The following is an 18,110-nucleotide window of genomic DNA, read 5'->3' as shown; positions in this document are numbered from 1 at the left end:
GTCTGCAGTCTCTTTCTCTGGCTATTGTGAAGATGTTGGTGCTTATCCTAGATAAGCAAGCCACTTCATGGAAACCCGGGCAGTGAGCACCCTTTGGACTGGCTTCTCCTTAATGGAAAAACGATCCCAAGGGGTTAATCGCTCAGACACACTTGTTAACTCCTCTCACCATAAGATGCTGGAAGAGCCAGGACCGCATGATATTCGTGGCATGCTTCGGCAGGACTCCTCGTTTGTTCTTTGACTTTTTATCTTCGCTGTCAAGGAGAGAGGTCAGGTCCAGGTTAACCTACAGGGCAGGGAAAGAGAAAGGGAAGCTTAAGCAACAATGCAGGTGAAAAAGGGGAGAAAAAGAAAAGGGAAAGAGGAGCCTGGGTTGCCATGGTGACACAGATCGCAACGTCGGTCCGATTTCACGGTGGCTCTTGTGAGGCTAGAGAGGAGCTTGCGCTATTCAGAGAGGAGGAGAGCAAAACTAACTTAGGAGGAACACTTAGAAGCTGGGGAAGAAAGGGAGATCAGTAGGCTTTTCCGCTGTGCCAAACGTTCGAGTTAAAATAAATAAATCTGCTTATGAATGAAGATGCAAGACTGGAAGAGCCTTGCAAGGTCAGGCCAGAAGTCCATCTAGCCCAGCACCCTGTTCTCATGGCAGCCAATCAGATGCGTATGGGAAGCCTTGAAAGGAGTATATGAGTGCAAGAGTGCTCTCTCTGCCTGGTGATTATTGATTTGTTTGTCCCCCCTCCCCTATTTTTATTTATACCCCGCCCATCTGGCTGGGCTTCCCCAGCCACTCTGGGCGGCTTCCCAAAAAATATTAAAATACTGTAATACATCAAACATTAAAAGCTTCCCTAAACAGGGCTGCCTTCAGATGTCTTCTAAAAGTCTGGTAGTTGTTGTTCTCTTTGACATGTGGTGGGAGGGCGTTCCACAGGGAGGGCGCCACTACCGAGAAGGCCCTCAGCCTGGTTCCCTGTAACTTCACTTCTTGCAGTGAGGGAACCACCAGAAGGCCCTCAGCTCTGGACTTCAGTGTCTGGGCAGAACGATGGGGGTGGAGACGCTCCTTCAGATATACGGGACTGAGGCCGTTTAGGGCTTTAAAGGTCAGCACCAACACTTTGAATTGTGCTCGGAAACGTACTGGGAGCCAATGTAGGTCTTTCAAGACCGGTGTTATATGGTCTCGGCGGCCACTCCCAGTCACCAGTCTGGCTGCCGCATTCTGGATATTGTATTTTTGTGTTGTGAACCACCCTGAGATCTATGGATTGTGTTTAATAAATAATGATGATGATGATGATGATGATGATGATGATGATGATGATTCTAGCAACTGACTTTCTGGGGCGTACTGCTTCCAACAGGGAAAGTAGAACATGCTACTCATCAAATTATGACCGCACACATAAATGGCGTGGTTTCATCATACATTTTCATCTGCACAATGGTTTGGACAGGGAGTGACTTCTGATCTTTCTCCTCGGAAAGCACCCTTGCACCAATGCTGGAAAGGTTGTGGAAAAGCATGGAAGGAATAATTTGAGCAAAGCTCAGGAAATCTCACCTCCAAATGCCACTTTTGGAGTCGAGGTGCAGACTTGGAAGATGGGGAGAATCATAAAGGAGAAAGTAACTCTAAGTTTATCAGGTAGACCCCAGGCTCCACCCACAGTTTCTCCAGGTAGTGGAGGAAAGGCTGTGGTCTGAAACCCCGCACAGCCACTGCCAGTCAGTGTAGACTAGACTGAGCTAGATGGAGCAATAGTTTAAGGCAGCTTCCTATGTTTGTGATTCAAGGACCCGCCACCCGCTTGAGAATAAGAAAGACACATGGACACGTTATTAGGTTAATGGGCTAAAAACATGATTACAGCATGTGAGAGGTATTGGCTTAGGCATTGGATAAAACAACAGAGCGTGACTCCACCCCCTCAGGAAGGGGTGAGTTTATCAAGGGTTAACCACCAGTGGGAGGAGCCTGTTGATGCAAATACAACTGTAAGCTCCCCCTGATGTCACCGGGGGTCGTGCCATGGCTCTAGCCACCAGCAAGGGCGTTGGACAGGATCCACGACCGCCAGATTCCCTTCCCGGAACACCCATAAAGAGGAGGGGTATGCGATGGCCACACCCTGCCCTCCAATCCACAAACATATTCCAGTGCCTAACTGCCAATACCAAAAGTTGTGACGATTTGCTACGAGGTAGGCGAAAAACCAAGTGGCTGGTGCCAGTTTGCCAGTTGGATAAAAATTCCTACCAGGCCCCTTGGCCAACCAAGGCAACCAACCACAGGTCCATAGCAATGTCAAGAACCAAGCAGTGAACTAAAGGGAGAGAGGGTGGGTGATCCGACGAAAACCAGCAGCAGAATGAAGGGGAAGCGCTGCTGCGTCCACATTTGGGGGGGCTAAACCCCGCCCTGAGCCTCAACCTGATTGGTTTTCCCCTGCCAACGCGGGAAATGGCTCCCGCTGACAACCCCTCCCCTCTGTAAGGAGGAGACTTTCTAAGAAATGATGTTTGCATCCTACCTCTGCTGCTACCTACCTGCAACCCTACCTGAAAATGCAATCTGGGGGAATGCTGAAATCTTCTGCATCTGCTCTTGCTATATAATAGCGCAGAATGGCCCTAATTCTTCAGGCCAGAGGCTGCTTCTATCTTTTAATAAGCAAATGTCCACTGTTCTAGTCTTGGGGAGGGGGAAGCTGGGGAACATCCCTTGACCCTGACCAGCAACTCAAGTGCAGGCATCAGTGCATGTGTATTCCAGTTCACACAATGCAAGTTTGGGTACACTCATGGAGAGAGGCGAAGAGGGGAACAAACTCAAGCTGCTTGCTTTGTTGTGTGAACCAGCCTTTCATCTAGGGCTGGATCAAGAGTTTTAGAGGCCCCAAGTACTGAAAAACATACAGTGCCCACCGTATGCAATTCAAAATTTGAAAAAAATACTAAACCAAAAAATAAAGAAATTGATTTTTCAAAGTGACACAAAGCTTACATGTATGCTGAAATGAAATAGCGCCCCCCCTCGAGTTTCTGAATGCAAAATCCTTTCATAGAGAAATTTCTCATATTTTTTGGGGTGCCCCTGCTTTGCTGATGCCTGAAGTGCCTACTGGTTAATATGGAACTGCTTTGGCCTTTTTGATTTCCGTGTAAGTCACTTCCCAGTAAATAGCCTTAAAATACCCTTCAATCTATTAATCAGTGTTAAAATGTAAAATTCTCAATAGGATTCTTCTTAGCAGAAGAAGGTTATTATTTTATTTTTTTAAGGCTGGCAGAAAAGAAGAGGAAATGCAAAGATCTTGGGAAGCAGGGGGAGAGAAGTTTTTAATGAGGTTGCAGGAAACTGGAATCTCAACGTCAAGTTAAAAAACACACACACAGACACAGACACTTTTTTTTTAAGGTTCTTCATAAAAACATTTCTCCTGCATGAATTAAACATCAGGATGGCAGCCCTGTGTCAGGTATAAATGATTCCCCCAGGTACCGCTTGGGATGTATTGCAAGGTCTGGGCTGAATAAATTACCCAGGCAATACAGAAATAACATTAGGAGTGCTTGTCCAGGGCTCCACCAGTGCCACAATATTCCCAGCATACTTGTATTCAACAGATCTGATCAATTTCACTCTAAGATCTGAGCTAGCAACAGCTTTTACACATTAAATAGAATTGAGATTCAGGTTTTGTTTTCCACTCCTCATCCCCGAGCTGAGAGAAAGACGAGGAATTGGGGGATATGACAGGCCTGCCAATGCCTTTTCCAATAGGTTTTTATATTATTATTAAGCTTTAAGTAAAAAGGGAAAAAAGGAAAGAAAGAAAAGCTCTAATGTAGAGAGAGGACCAGAGAGATTTTAAAGGAGCTCAGAGACTGATCGGGTGCAGTTGTGGTCCCGCCAGTGCTGACTCAGTAGGAAATGTCAGTACATCAATGCCTATGCTTTTTCATTATTATTATTATTTTATAAAAAAAGATCTGAGCTTATATAGCAAGCAGTGTATGATTTGCTTCTCATTAATACAGAATAGGGCGGGGGCAGAATAAGTGGGACACATTTCAAGAAGTAGGTAAGGATTTTCTGCCCGCAAAACTCTGATGCAGAAACTAACTGGGAATGCTATTTCCTACTACAATAAAATCTCCATTATTTGTACCTCTGTTCTCTGAATTTTCCAATTAGCAGAGTGATTTAAATGCCTCCTAGGATGGAGATAGATGGTAGTGTTTTATTTTGGGGGGGGGGAACCCACTGAAAATTGTATTTAGGGGCATGGCTAGATTCTTAAAGCATTTAGGGAACAGGTACACAAAAAATTGCATAACATTTGCATATACAAATTAGGAACGAACAATTTCCTCTCAGTCTCTCATTTTTTTCAAACATTTTTGCACATTTTAAAACCCCCTAGTAAAAATTGATCAGCATTTTATCGCATGATTCTCTAACAGATACATGTTTGCATGCGATCTTGCTTAACATATACATATCTAGAAAGAAATTTCACCCAATACGATGCATTTTTGTATGTTATTTTCACCAATATATGCATTTTTACGCCCACTTTCCTGTAACATATGCATTTTTGTTCACATTTCTTCAGTTGGTGGAATTTATTGCAAAATTCGGGGAAATGTGAATTTCACAGAACATTTGCATGTTGGCTTCTGTATTGTTTTAGGATGGGTAAAATTGGTAGATGTGCATTTAAATGTGAAACAAACTGAATCCCCCCCCATTCCCAATGCGAATGGATGTGCATTGATGCCACTGGGATATTAAAGTTGTGCATGGGTGAGATCTCACCAGCATTGCACTTTGCAGTCTCCAACAGATATCCTATAAATAAAGTTGTGTTTTTTTTAAAAAAAGTAATTAAGGTTAAGAAGCAGGAGAACTGGGGCCAACTGCAAAAGATCCTGGGGCTGAGCCCACCCACCAACATCTCCCATGGTGGTATTAGAGAAAAGGCTTGGCTAGTGGTTTGTACACTTCTCCCATTATCACCCTGGGGTGGAACTACAGGTCATGTTAAAGCATAGTGTTCTTGCTACCCTTCCATAATGGGTAGTTACAAATTATGCTTTGAACGCATACAAGGCCACCACCTTGCTAAAGCTATGCAGACTTGGGCCTAGCCAAGGTAGGTTAAAAAAGTAAAGGGCCCCTGGAGGATTAAAGTTAAGGTAAAGGGACCCCTGACCATTAGGTCCAGTCGTGACCGACTCTGGGGTTGCGGTGCTCATCTCGCTTTATTGGCCGAGAGAGCTGATGTACAGCTTCCGGGTCATGTGGCCAGCATGACTAAGCCGCTTCTGGCGAACCAGAGCAGCGCACGTAAACGCCATTTACCTTCCCGCTGGAGCGGTACCTATTTATCTACTTGCACTTTGACGTGCTTTCGAACTGCTAGGTTGGCAGGAGCAGGGACCAAGGAATGGGAGCTCACCCCGTCGCGGGGATTCAAACCGCCGACCTTCTGATCGGCAAGTCCTAGGCTCTGTGGTTTAACCCACAGCACCACATGCGTCCCTTCCCTGGAGGGTTAAGTCCAGTCAAAGGCGACAATGGGGTTGTGGCGCTCATCTCGCTTTCAGGCCGAGGGAGCAAGCGTTTGTCCACAGACAGCTTTCCGGGTCGTGTGGCCAGCATGACTAAACCGCTTCTGGTGCAACAGAACACCGTGATGGAAACCAGAGCGCACGGAAACACCGTTTACCTTCCTGCCGTGGTGGCACCTATTTATCTACTTGCACTGGCCTGCTTTCAAACCCCTAGGCTGGCAGGAGCTGGGACAGAGCAATGGGAGCTCACCCCGTCGCGGGGATTCGAACCGCCGACCTTCCGATTGGCAAGCCCAAGAGGCTCAGTGGTTTAGACCACAGTGCCACCCGCATATATTCATTGGAATATACATATATTCTACATATATTCATTGGAAGACGATTGTCTGCCAGGAGAAACAGCCCTGTTTTGAATGTGGCAGCTTAATACCACCCCTGGTGCATCTTACGCCACATTCTCCTCTCTGAAAGGATAGATCCAGATCTGCGAAGTCTTAGACGGACTTCCATTTTGAATGCTTCAAAACAAACCAGAGCCTAAGTGATCTCCTGACCCTCTTTGGTTCCCCAGTTCTCTTAGGCGGTTGGTCTTACCTGCGCGTTCTGGATCTGAATGGCTCCCTGTGGGATTGCTTGAGTTACCACCTGGCCCTGAGACGTTACCATAGTTACAGGCTGGTAAAGGGCTCCACCTGGCAAAGAGACAGGATTTCACAGCAGAATTTTAGGAAGACAGCTGAAATCTATCGGCAGAACAGAAAAAAGAAGAAGTTTCAACCAGCCTCATGCATTTGAATCGAAAGTTCAGTGGGGGAAACCTGTATCGGAAGGGATCCCCACAGCCATCTTCACCTGAAAGATCCCATAGGCTGTCTTAGAAATCAGGACCAGCCAAAACATAATGGATCTAAATCCATTATTTGGATTTAGTATATTTCCAGAGAGACATGAGAAAAAATAAACAGAATCATGCCCACCCCGCTAAAGCCACAAGAGTTTTCTTGCAGGATCCCCTATAAGAAGGCATTTGGAGGGTAAAGACAAATGTCACAGGCAACATTTTTTTTTGTTTGGTCTTTTTAGCAAACCAGTAAGAATTTGCACCTCAGTGGACACAGAAGGATTTAGGATTTAGCCTTGATGGAGAAATTGACTGAACAAATACAGGCATTTGATGGACAAACACAATCAGACTCATATATTGATTGACAGATGCTTTACACTTATTTCTTATACGAACAATATTTTGGTATAGCATTTCTCAAATCAGCCTGTTGTTTGTTTGTTTGTTGTTGTTTTGTTCATTCTATGACAATTTGTCTTAATAGATGGCAGTGCCCCGTTTAGCTTATTGCATTTTCTGGTCTTCTTTGGAACTAAGAAACTTTATTTTGTTTGATTTACTTATGTTCTTTCTTAGAATTTTTTTTTAAAGACAGTTTAAGGATGAAGACAGACATAAAGGCTTTAAGGCAGGAATGGGAAACCAGAGACCCTCCATATGGTATTGATCTCCAGCTTGCATCATGATCAATGGTTAGGGATGATGAGTACTGTAGTCGAACAACATCTGGAGGGCCACAGGTTCCCTGGCCCAGGTGAAGATGAAGGGAGATGTATCATTCTAAGGCTGCAGTCCTATGGACACACACACTTACTGAGCTCTGCTGAACTCAATGGAACTAACTTCTCAGCAGACATGCATAGGATTGCACTGCTAGTGTGGTGAAAGTAATATGAACACATATCCACCTCAGTCTAAGCCAGTGTGGTGTAATGGTAAGCTTGTTGGACTAGGGTCTGGGAGACCAGGGTTCAAATCCCCACTTAGCCATGAAACTCAATGGATGACCTTAGCTCAGTCGTTATCTCTTAGCCTAACCTACCTCACATAATATACAAATACAAATTAATCAATAATAATAAAAAAATTCAGGGAGGTGAATGTGTCTCCACCCCCATCGTTCTGCCCAGACACTGAGGTCCAATGCTGAGGGTCTTCTGGCAGATCCCTCCCTGTGAGAAGCCAAGTTACAGGGAACCAGGCAGAGGGCCTTCTCGGTAGTGGCACCCACCCCGTGGAATGCCCACCCACCAGATGTCAAGGAAATAAACAACTATTTGACTTTTAGAAGACATCTGAAGGCAGCCTTGTTTAGGGAAGCTTTTAATGTTTAATAGATTATTGTATTTTAATATTCTGTTGGAAGCTGCCCAGAGTGGCTGGGGAAACCCAGCCAGAAGGGCGGGGTATAAATAAAAAAATATTATTATTATTATAATTTCCAGGACATTTAAACCGATTCATCTGAATTTGGCTTCATTTTGATAGGAATGGAGAAGAAAGTGGCAACACTTTTAGACGGGGAAGGGAGACTCTGCAAACCACCAGAGTCCATGCTCTGGTACAAAGGAAGCTGTCATGTCAAGCGAGACCATCAGTGCGTCTATCGCTTGTTTATCTTGACTTGCAGAAGCTTTCCAGGATTTCAGGCAGGGGTCTCAATCAGCCCTACCTGGAGATGCCAGGGATTGGACCGTAGAGCTTCTGCATGCAAAGGAGATGCTCTGCCACCAAACTAGGTGTGATGGGATGAGATGGGACTGGGAAGAATAATCTGCTGCAGATACAGGAATGCTGTGACATTTCAGCAGGAAGAGAGTGTGTTGTAAATCTGATTTGGTCTCAATTACAAAGCAAAAGGCCTGATCCCGATCCACCATTTTCATGTCAGGAAGGAGTATAGCAAGAATCGAAAGTGAGGCCCCGGTGTCACTTTCCTGACAAGAGAATGCTTCTTGAATAACAATTGCTCACGAGCTCCTAGCCCTATTCAGATGGCAATTCAGGTAAAGTCAATGTGTGGACAAGGGAGGGGGAAGCACAAACAGAGCCTGCACAGGGTCTATCCATGTGCAAACTGGATTCTCTCTGCAATCTGTACTCTCTCTTATTGCAGGGAAATAACACACGGAGGGGCCAGTGGGAACGATCCCATCCCACACGTTGAGTTGATTTGAATCAGAGCCATTTCCAGGCCCTGGAATGCTGCCTGATACCTATCAGGGCATAGGGGCAGGGTGACACTGTGGGTTACCGGGAGGGAGAGGGGCAAGGCGGCAGGGAGGCTGGTGTGGTATGGGCGCGGTGGCAGAGCCAAACCACCATTCCTGCCACTGCACCTCCACTGCACCAACCTCCTAAACCCTCCCTTGGTAACCGGAAATGATTCTGGGACTGGGAATCCAGGTAAGCCATGCTGCCGTACCATGAGGACTACAGCAGCAATCCCTGGGAAGCCACAATTTTAAACTTCCCACAGTCCCACCAAGTACCTTAGTGTTGCTTTAGGGTGCTGTGGAAAAAATTTAAATAGTGGGGTGGGAGGAGAGGGGGGAGAGCAGGCACAGCTCCACAAGGATGCCAGCCACCGACAGTGGGCAGGGTCTGGTTTGCCACCGCAAGACATTCTACCTGTTTGATCACTTCACTCATCATAACACTTGGGTGCATATGGAATTCAGGGGTTTCATAGAGGCATGGTTCTAACAGACGTGCCGACATCCTCAAGAAACAGTGCAAGGAGACCAGACGAGACCATTTTCTGGGAATCTTTACTAGGACTCTTGGTCCATCTAGCTCACTACAGTCTACACTGACTGGCAGTAGTCCTCTAGTGTTTGGGCCAGGGAGTACCTCTCCGCCCTGTATGGAAAAGCCAGGCATTGAACCTGGGACGTTCTGCATGCAAAGCAGATGCTCTACCACTGAGCTGTGGCCCTTCACTGACAGACAGAAAGTAGTAGTAGTAGTAGTAATTTATTTATACGCCGCCCATCTGGCTGGGTTTCCCCAGTCACTCTGGGCGGCTCCCAATAGAATATTAAAAACATGATAAAACATCAAACATTAAAAACTTCCCTAAACAGGGCTGCCTTCAGATGTCTTTTATAAATATGATAGCTGCGTATTTCCTTGACATCTGATGGGAAGGCGTTCCACAGGGAGGGCGCCACTACCAAGAAGGCCCTCTGCCTGGTTCCCTGTAACCTCACTTCTCACAGTGAGGGAACTGCCAGAAGGCCCTTGGAGCTGAACCTCAGTGTCCGGGCTGAACGATGGGGGTGGAGACGCTCCTTCAGGTAAACGGGCCGAGGCTGTTTAGAGCTTCAAAACCCCTTGAATTATTACAAAAAAGCCTAACAATGCACATGTTGAGTGATTTGTGTGTTAGAAGTTCTGTATTTATGTGAGAGAGATATCAGAGTGGGTCTGTGGGTGAATGACAGTGGCTTTTAAGAGGGGAATGGAGAGTGCAATGAGAGGTTTTTTTTTTTACACAGCCAGTTTCCCCAGGTTTTCCTCACGATTATGCACAATTCAGAGCTAACTATCTGAGGGAGTTTAAAAATACCAAGCATGCAAAAGACGCGACTAACATGGTCAGACGTACGCTCCACGCCTCCCACCTGACACAACTTGTGAGTTGACTGTTGTCATGGAGATGTTCCCCTGCTGCAGTGCTGATGCGGGCACCACGATTCCTTGGGGGTTGCCGGATACTGCAGTCATTGAGTTAGGAGAATTCTGCAGCATATCCTAGAGACAGACAGAGAGATGGAAAGAGAGGAACTTAAAACACACAGTGCCCATCACAGGCTTCTGCTGCACTTCCAACTCTGAAGACATCACAGAACTCTGCGGATGAGAATGAAGAAGACGTCTGTCCCACAAACAGCTGCATTATAGATGTCATGTGTAATCTGGGTGCAGCCTGGTTGGCGTTGACCGTGACAGGGTCTTCTTGGTGGTGAATCCCCATTTGTAGAATGCTCTCCCTGCCAGGTATATCTATCTACCCTCTTTTTAAAATTCAGGGGGATTTTTTAAAAAAACATTCCGGTTCACCCAGGCATTTGATGGCTGAAATATACTGTTTCTGGCAACCTTGAAGCCATTAGCTGTGAGGGTACATGATTTAAGTTTAAACGTTTTGAAATGCTATTAGTGTTTTTAGATGTTCTTAAATGATTTAAATACGTTTTTCATTTCATTTTAAACTGCATTGTTTTGTTATTGTGTTGTTTGCCCCTGTGTTACTTTAGGGGGGAAAGCAAGCTAGAAATGTAATAAATAACTATTGTTTATTTACCTATCTTTGTTTGCCACTTACTACAAAAAAAAAGCATCAAAGTGGCTTACAATTTTTTTTAAAGTACAAATAGCAAATTAAAATACACCAAAAAATAAAAAACTAAAAGTGCTCATCCTGCCATAACATACAAAGGACACATCCAACTAAAAGATGAACACCAATTGTGAGCAAAATGCATGGGTAAATACAAATGTTTTCACCTGGCACCTAAATATTGACAATGCCAGGCTCATCTCTCTGGGGAAAGCATTCCACAGGCAAGGAGCCACCACTAAGAAGGCCCGGCAATGCATTGATACCCTCCACAGCCCCCCTGGAGGGGACACACAAATAAGAGCCTCAGATAATGAACACAGGGTCCGGGGAGGTTCATGTAGGGGCAGTCAAAAACATCTGGAGAGTACCAGGTTGGAGTAGGACTGCAGGAAGGTCTGTAATGGTTCCAGAAATCTGTAGAAATGTCCCCTGTTGATGGGGGCACAGTGATGGTTTGCATGCACATAACTCTGTGGCAGAACAAATGCTTTGCTTGCATAAGGTCCCAAGTTCAACCTTCATCATCTCCAGTAAAAAAAAAAGCATTTCAGAACATAGCCATCCCAATTAGTCAAATCTCTGCCCTAGCAACCGGGGGCAACCATAGCAACCAGGGCAACCAATGGGGTGTTGTGGCCATCCAAACGGTCCCACCCCACCACAGGGAGGCAGTTTATGGTGATCTCACCACAACACATGCCCTCCATGATGGAGGACACGATTTGCCCCATCATAGGTCATAACTCTCTCCTTTCCCCCTTTGCTGCCCCCTTTTACTTCACCCCGAATTTCTTCCTTGGGTGATCATCTCCTTTTGCCTCATGCTTGCAGAGCCACCTCCACAAAGTTGCCTTATTTCCATTTTTATCCCTCTGAATCAAGCAACTCCAGCAGCAAACTCATGGAAAATAACAACCTATTGAATGAATGTGTTGCAACACATTTGTCCTTCCATTTACTGAAACAGTAAATCCGTTGTGTTTGGAGGGCCAAGCATCTCTTGTAGTTTTAAGAGCTTAGTTAAAGATGCTAGAAGTGAACAAGGTCAAATGATAATCACGAATCCAGATGCTACATTTACTATTTTGAGAGAGGAGTTAAGAAAGAGAGAGTAGAGAAATGTGCACTGAAAAGGAATCTACGGTACAGGAGGCAGTTTCAGTTTAATTCCTTGAACCTAACTCCTTTTCACACCATTAGGGGTTCCTAATTTGTGGGGAGTGAAGATTCTAATCTGAATTAGCAACCCTGAGTCGCTGAACTATGAAAAATGGTAGCTATTCCAGATTAATTAATAAGGAATAAAATATTACTGCCTTATCTACATTCCCCTAAATAGTACTTGTCCTCCATTAGGTCTTGCTGACTCCCACACTAGTTTTAAGCTGATGCAAGTCTCCAAGGTCAGGCCTGGAAACTTAAACGGAGGGCTTGCGTTTTATTTTATCACTTTCTTCCTCCAAGGAGCTCTTCCTCTTCCACAATTTATCCTCACAACGATCCTGTGAGGGAGCTTAGGCTGACAGACGGCGATTGACCCAAAGTCATTCAGCGAACTTCATGTCCTAGCAGAGATTTGAATCTGGATTTTCCAGATTCGTAGTCCAACATACTGTACTGGCTCTCACATTCTGCATCGAGGCAACCCAAATTCTGTAATGTACCGTATTTTTTGCTCTATAACATGCACCCGACCATAACACCCACGTAGTTTTTAGAGGAGGAAAATCCGTAGGCATGCCACCCGTAGGCATTCCCTCCATAACACGCACAGACATTTCCCCTTACTTTTTAGGAGGAAAAAAGTGAGTGTTATGGTGCAAAAAATACGGTACATAACTTATGTAAATGAGGGTCACTTGAATATATTTACATAGTGTACTTCGTTCTGCTTTTGCGAGCGATAGAAAGGAACTATGAAGAATACCCACATTTTGGCCCTAATGGTCAGAAGACCCATTCTGGCTTTTGAAATTTAATCAGGTATTGCCTATACGTTTTCAAGTCTATTTCTGCAGTTTTAAGGTCTAGCCACTTTCTTTCTTTCTTTCTTTCTTTCTTTCTTTCTTTCTTTCTTTCTTTCTTTAACAAGCCTAATATTTTCCTGAGGCTGAACAATGTGCAACAGTACTAATTTCTGTGCTTGAATGCGACCATGGAAAGCTCATAACCGATTGCAGACTGGGGTTCATACCACCTGCTGACTAAGCCATATGGATTTCCTTGCTAAGATCTTCAGCTGAAGCCCTGCTCTGGGTGCCATTGCCTTCAGAACTGAGATGCAGTGAGGCCAGTGGCTCCTGGGGACAGGGCCTTCTCTGTGGTGGCACCCAGAGTTTAGAACATGCTTGTTTGGCCCCTACAGTGTTACCTTCAAGGCACTGATTAAAGTCTTCCTCCTTTATTTGCCTAAGCTTCTGGGAGTGTTTTCTATGCATAACTTACCAGTTGTGGCTGATTTGCAATGGATCGCTTTTGTTTTTATTGCCAGCAGCTGCAAGTTTAATAGTTTTATGAAAAATCAGCATTAAAACCATCTAATCCCTCCCACCCTTCTTTCTGACTCAGTCACCATTCTCCATTTCCTGTCCTTGCTCCCGCCCTCTGCTTATCACAGTATTTTATACAGACCAACAAAAATAACAGAAGTACAGCTACGGCTGGACATCTGGGCCAAAGTCTAGGGTTCTGCACCTCAGTGTCAAATCAGAGGGTAACATATGACACAGGCAATCTCAAACAGGTCCAACATCAGAAATTAAGGTGGGCAGGTGAACACTGGGTGACCCATCGAAGCTGATCCTGGTTGTTGCTAGTGGTGGACGACTCTGTCAATTTCATTTTCTCTTTCGTTTCTTATTTTTCCAGGCTTAACTCCAAGTCTCTACATTTCAGCAATTTCAGCAATTTGAGTTTCTTTTTTAATCCTCACGAAAATTTGACAGCATGTTACTGTGAATTTCTCCCAATAAACACATTTTTTTAATGCAGTTTTGAGCAATGTATACATTTCTGCAAGCAATTTTCCCAATAGAAAGCATTTTTGTATGTTATTTTCACGAAGGGATGCATTTTAAAATTTGTCTACAACAAAATACACTTTCCCACAAGGAAATGTGTTTACTATCAGGGCAGCAGAAGCAAACACCATTTTATTCCAGTAGTCATAATGCTTTAAGTGAGTTTTTAAAACATGAAAACTCTTATGCTCCGACAGGCTAATAACCAAAGTACAGCCAAGTATCAACAGAACCTCCCTCTCACCCCCTAAATTTGTTTTGGGGGTTCCCCCAATCCTCTGGATAAGATGTGGGGAAGGCTCAGGGCGCATGTGGGAGAGGGGGGAAGTTCTGTTGTGTAAAAATAAATTCTTGTGTGTTACGGGCAGGAGGGGAGATCCGCTGTGCAAGTGGAAATTCTTGTACTAACAGTAGCCACTAAACTTGATGGCTGTAAAGAGGATTAGATAAATTCACGGAGGGAATCTTCCGCCATCCTTCGCCTTCACAGCTGGATGCAGAAATGCTTCCGAAAATCAGTTGCTGGCAGCCATAGGAGGGGAAAGGGCTCTTGTGAGTTTTGCATGGGCATCTGTGAGACCAGGATACTGGACTAGCTGTGTCATTGGCCTGATCCAGTAGGCTCTTAGGTTTACATAATGGGTGGAGAACTTTTTTGTTGTGGCTTTGTGGCTCTAACGCAGGGGTCAGCAAACTTTTTCAGCAGGAGGCCGGTCCACTGTCCCTCAGACCTTGTGGGGGGCCGGACTGTATTTTGAAAATAAAATAAAAATGAACAAATTCCTATGCTCCACAAATAACCAAGAGATGCATTTTAAATAAAAGGACACATTCTACTCATGTAAAAGCGCGCTGATTCATGGATCGTCCGTGGGCCAGATTTAGAAGGCGATTGGGCTGGATCCGGCCCCCAGGCCTTAGTTTGCCTACCCATGCTCTAACGTATCAGGAATGCAGACAGAGTTTTAAATAACGAAAGAGAAACATTAATTGTATGCCTCACAACTGACGTAGTACACAAGGAAGTCTAAAGCCATCCCACTTCCCCGTAAGCTCAGGGTCTAAAATTACTTTGCTGCACAAAGGAAGGATGAGAAATAAGAAAGAAAGAAAGAAAGAAAGAAAGAAAGAAAGAAAGAAAGAAAGAAAGAAAGGAAGGAAGGAAGGAAGGAAGGAAGGAAGGAAGGAAGAAAGAAAACTAGGCAAGAGAAGGAAGAGGCAAAAAAGGCTCCACTGCATGACATAGGATGAGATTGGCTTTTGGCTTTCATTCAAAGCTGCCTCAGAGACTTATGTTGGTTGGGAAGTCAGGATATAAATGCTTGGAAGAGAGAAAGAAGAAAGTTTGCCCTCCAGGAAACCAAAGCCATTACACGTTTACTGAAAGGGCGACTTTTGTGGCACATTGCTGCTTAAAGAAAAACACCCTTCTTATTCCTCTGACTTCCACTGTGTCCCCACAATATGGCACTCGTGACTCAGCTTTGAGGCTTGTTTCGTCCATTGTGCAAGCCATCTGCTCCTTTTGGCTGCCACCGGCCTTGCCGGCAAGATGTGCCTCTTGCCGAGGCGAGCTAAATATACAGCGAGAAATTCTCCTCCGTGAGCTGGCGGCACTATCGGTATACAGCTTGCAGCGTTGGGAAAGCCCCAAAGCAAATGATGCAGAATAGAATTATTCAATTATTAAAGAAGACATTCTTGTCATTGTTTGGGATAAGAGGTCACCATTCAATTAACACTTTTTTGTCGCTGATTAAATATTTGCCTTATCTGAGTAAACCCATACGGCGTGGCATTACTTTCTCAACACCGTTGCTTGGCGCACAAGTAAACAAGCATCAAGCGCCCAGAAGGGGAAAAAAAACCACACACACACCCAGGAAAGTCTGAGAAAACAACCCAGCACAAACACATTGGGGGCAGATTTTTAATTTATTTTTTTCCTCTGAACTTTCCATGCATTTTTCTTTTTTTTACAGTGCTGGGATCCTGAAGAAGACTTTTATTTTCAGCCTGGCTCACTATTCCAGCCCCCCAGGAATGTTTTGCTGGTTCATCTCAGGGACACTTGGCCCAATCCAGACCCTGCAGTTGAAAATAGGGACCTGCTTGTAATTGTGACTCTCCATTTAGTGCTGTTCTCAGAGAGCTGTTGGTTTTTCTAGCGCACCGGTCACCAACAGGGTGCCTGCAGGCATCAGTGCAGCCACTAGTACAACCTATAGCACCTGATAAAGTAAATATCGCCTCATAAACCCTCAATACACCAGAGACTGTTAGCTCTTCCTGCTCAGTTCTTGTTTGCACTGTCTCAGCCTCTCCTACACTGAAGCCATTATGCCGCACACGATTGCAACCATTTTGAGATGTGCAGCGCCCCCACGGCAGCCATTTTGTGACTGGCACCCACAGCACTCTCAAACCCCCAAATGTGCTCAGCCCCCCCCCAAATCTTGACAACCCTTGTTCTAGCACAATGAACTGAATATTGTATCGGTTATTTAAATACAGTCATACCTCATGTTACATTTGCTTCATGTTACGTTCTTTCAGGTTACGTCCCGCGGTGACCCACAATTACCGGAAAGGGTTACTTCCAGGGTTCCCTGCTCACGCATGTGCAGAAGCACAAAATGGCGTCATGTGCAGAAGCGGCAAATCGCAACCCGCATGTGCGCAGATGCGCTGCTGCGGGTTGCACTCTTTTCATGTTGCAAACGGGCCTCTGGAAAGGATCCCGTTCGCAACCAGAGGTACCACTGTAGTCTGTAGTTTTAAGTCTTAATGATTTTCCTAAAAAAGGCTTATCGGGCACACGAGTCAGGAAGCTAGACAATAACTATTATGTCTTACTCACAAACGGTATAGCAACTGGAAATGCCTGATTCTATCAATTCGCTGCCGTGTCTTTCTCCGAAGCCTCACCAAGTAATTTTATGGAATGACAACTAATGCTTTCCCTGAAATGTGACCCAGGCATTTTATGAACTTCTCATTGTATAACAGTAGAACTGTAGAACAGGCTTTATTGTCTTTAGTTCGTAATATTTTGTATTTTATTCTACCCCACCAGTAATCCCACCCCCCCAGAAAAGACAATAGCAATGTTGTGGTACATACACAGAAGATACTGGGTTCAATCCACACCATGTCTCGGTTGCACTGGGAGAGACTCCTGTCTGGCACCCTAGAAAGCCGATGTCAGTTGGTGTTGGAAATACTGTATTAGTTGCGTGGCAAGTCCCCTCCCCCATGTGAAATGAAGACACCGGACACAGAATTTAAGGTTAATGGGCATAAAAAGGCCACAACTTTATTGATTACAGAATTGGAAGGTATTGGCCTTAGGCATTGGCTCCTATCGACTACCCGGCATGGGGACCGGGGAGGGTTGTCCACAAGCCGTGGGAGTCCTGTTGAAGTACGCCAACTAGGATCCCACGGGTGTCACCGCTCTGGGGCGTGCCGGAGGCCCTTACCTCCCTAGGTTTCGGACAAGGCCACGCCCCTCGGAGTCCTCTACCGGACTACCCTTACTTTTGGGGAAGGTGATGGCGCTTCCTTCCCCCCTTCATTTGCATAACAATTGACCCCTGCCAATGCCTAACCGCCAATACCAAATAAGTTGTGACGTTTGCTACGAGGTAGGCGAAAAAACCAAAAGGCTTGAAGTGTGCCAACTTGGAAAAATTCCTACCAGGCCCCTTGCGGCGACCAACCAAAGTCCATAGCAAGGTCAAGGCTAGCTAAACCTAAAGGGAGGGTGGGATGGGAAAACCGCTCAGCTGGAAAGGGGGCAAAGAGGGCGGTCCCCGGTCGTGCCTAGTCTTAAATAGGCTAGGCCACGCCTCCCCGGCCCGCTGATTGGCGGGCCGGGTCGCTGACACGCCCGGGGATTCCCTAACCACGCGGGGGCAAGGGCCAGCCCCCGCGTGTGAGATGTGGGAGGGATTTCTGCCCGCAACCCCCTCTCCTCCCAGGTCGGAAATGGCTATGTACCAATGGTCTGACTCAGTCAAAAAAACCCCCAGCTTCCTATTTTTGTTGCGATGTGGTTTATAAACAAACAAACCAATAAATTTGGCAATGAGCTTCCATCTGATGCTACTGTTCTGGCAAACCAATTTTGAATGCAGAAATTGCCATAGAGGGACTTATAAATAAACTTGACTGTGTTCAACTGTTAAAATTCCCTTTCTCATACCAGCGCCTGAGCCGTTTATTTCATATTGCTGAAGGATCTATTTATGGAAATATTTATATGCCATGATATAATTTAAAAAGTTTAAAGTGGTTTACAATC

At 45.2% G+C, this 18,110-nt stretch overlaps 1 protein-coding gene across 12 annotated transcripts in view; it reads right to left on the bottom strand.

Annotated features, from left to right (window-relative positions):
- The window catches only part of PKNOX2 (PBX/knotted 1 homeobox 2), a 439,557-nt gene that overhangs the window by 30,785 nt on the left and 390,662 nt on the right, over nt 1-18,110 (bottom strand). For 11 of the 12 annotated variants that reach the window (XM_053367525.1, XM_053367526.1, XM_053367521.1 and 8 more), the window contains 3 exons: nt 10,063-10,192; nt 6,187-6,284; nt 170-289 (listed from right to left, as the gene is read on the bottom strand). In XM_053367525.1, the coding sequence (XP_053223500.1) occupies nt 170-289; nt 6,187-6,284; nt 10,063-10,192 (348 nt within the window). The remainder of the gene's footprint in view (nt 1-169; nt 290-6,186; nt 6,285-10,062; nt 10,193-18,110) is intronic. The other variant, XM_053367533.1, reaches the window with a different exon arrangement.

Source organism: Podarcis raffonei, chromosome 15 (genome assembly GCF_027172205.1).
Source record: "Podarcis raffonei isolate rPodRaf1 chromosome 15, rPodRaf1.pri, whole genome shotgun sequence".
Classification (NCBI taxonomy): domain Eukaryota; kingdom Metazoa; phylum Chordata; class Lepidosauria; order Squamata; family Lacertidae; genus Podarcis; species Podarcis raffonei.
Note: the sequence above shows the minus strand (reverse complement) of the source record. Positions and strands in the feature narration are given on the sequence as shown.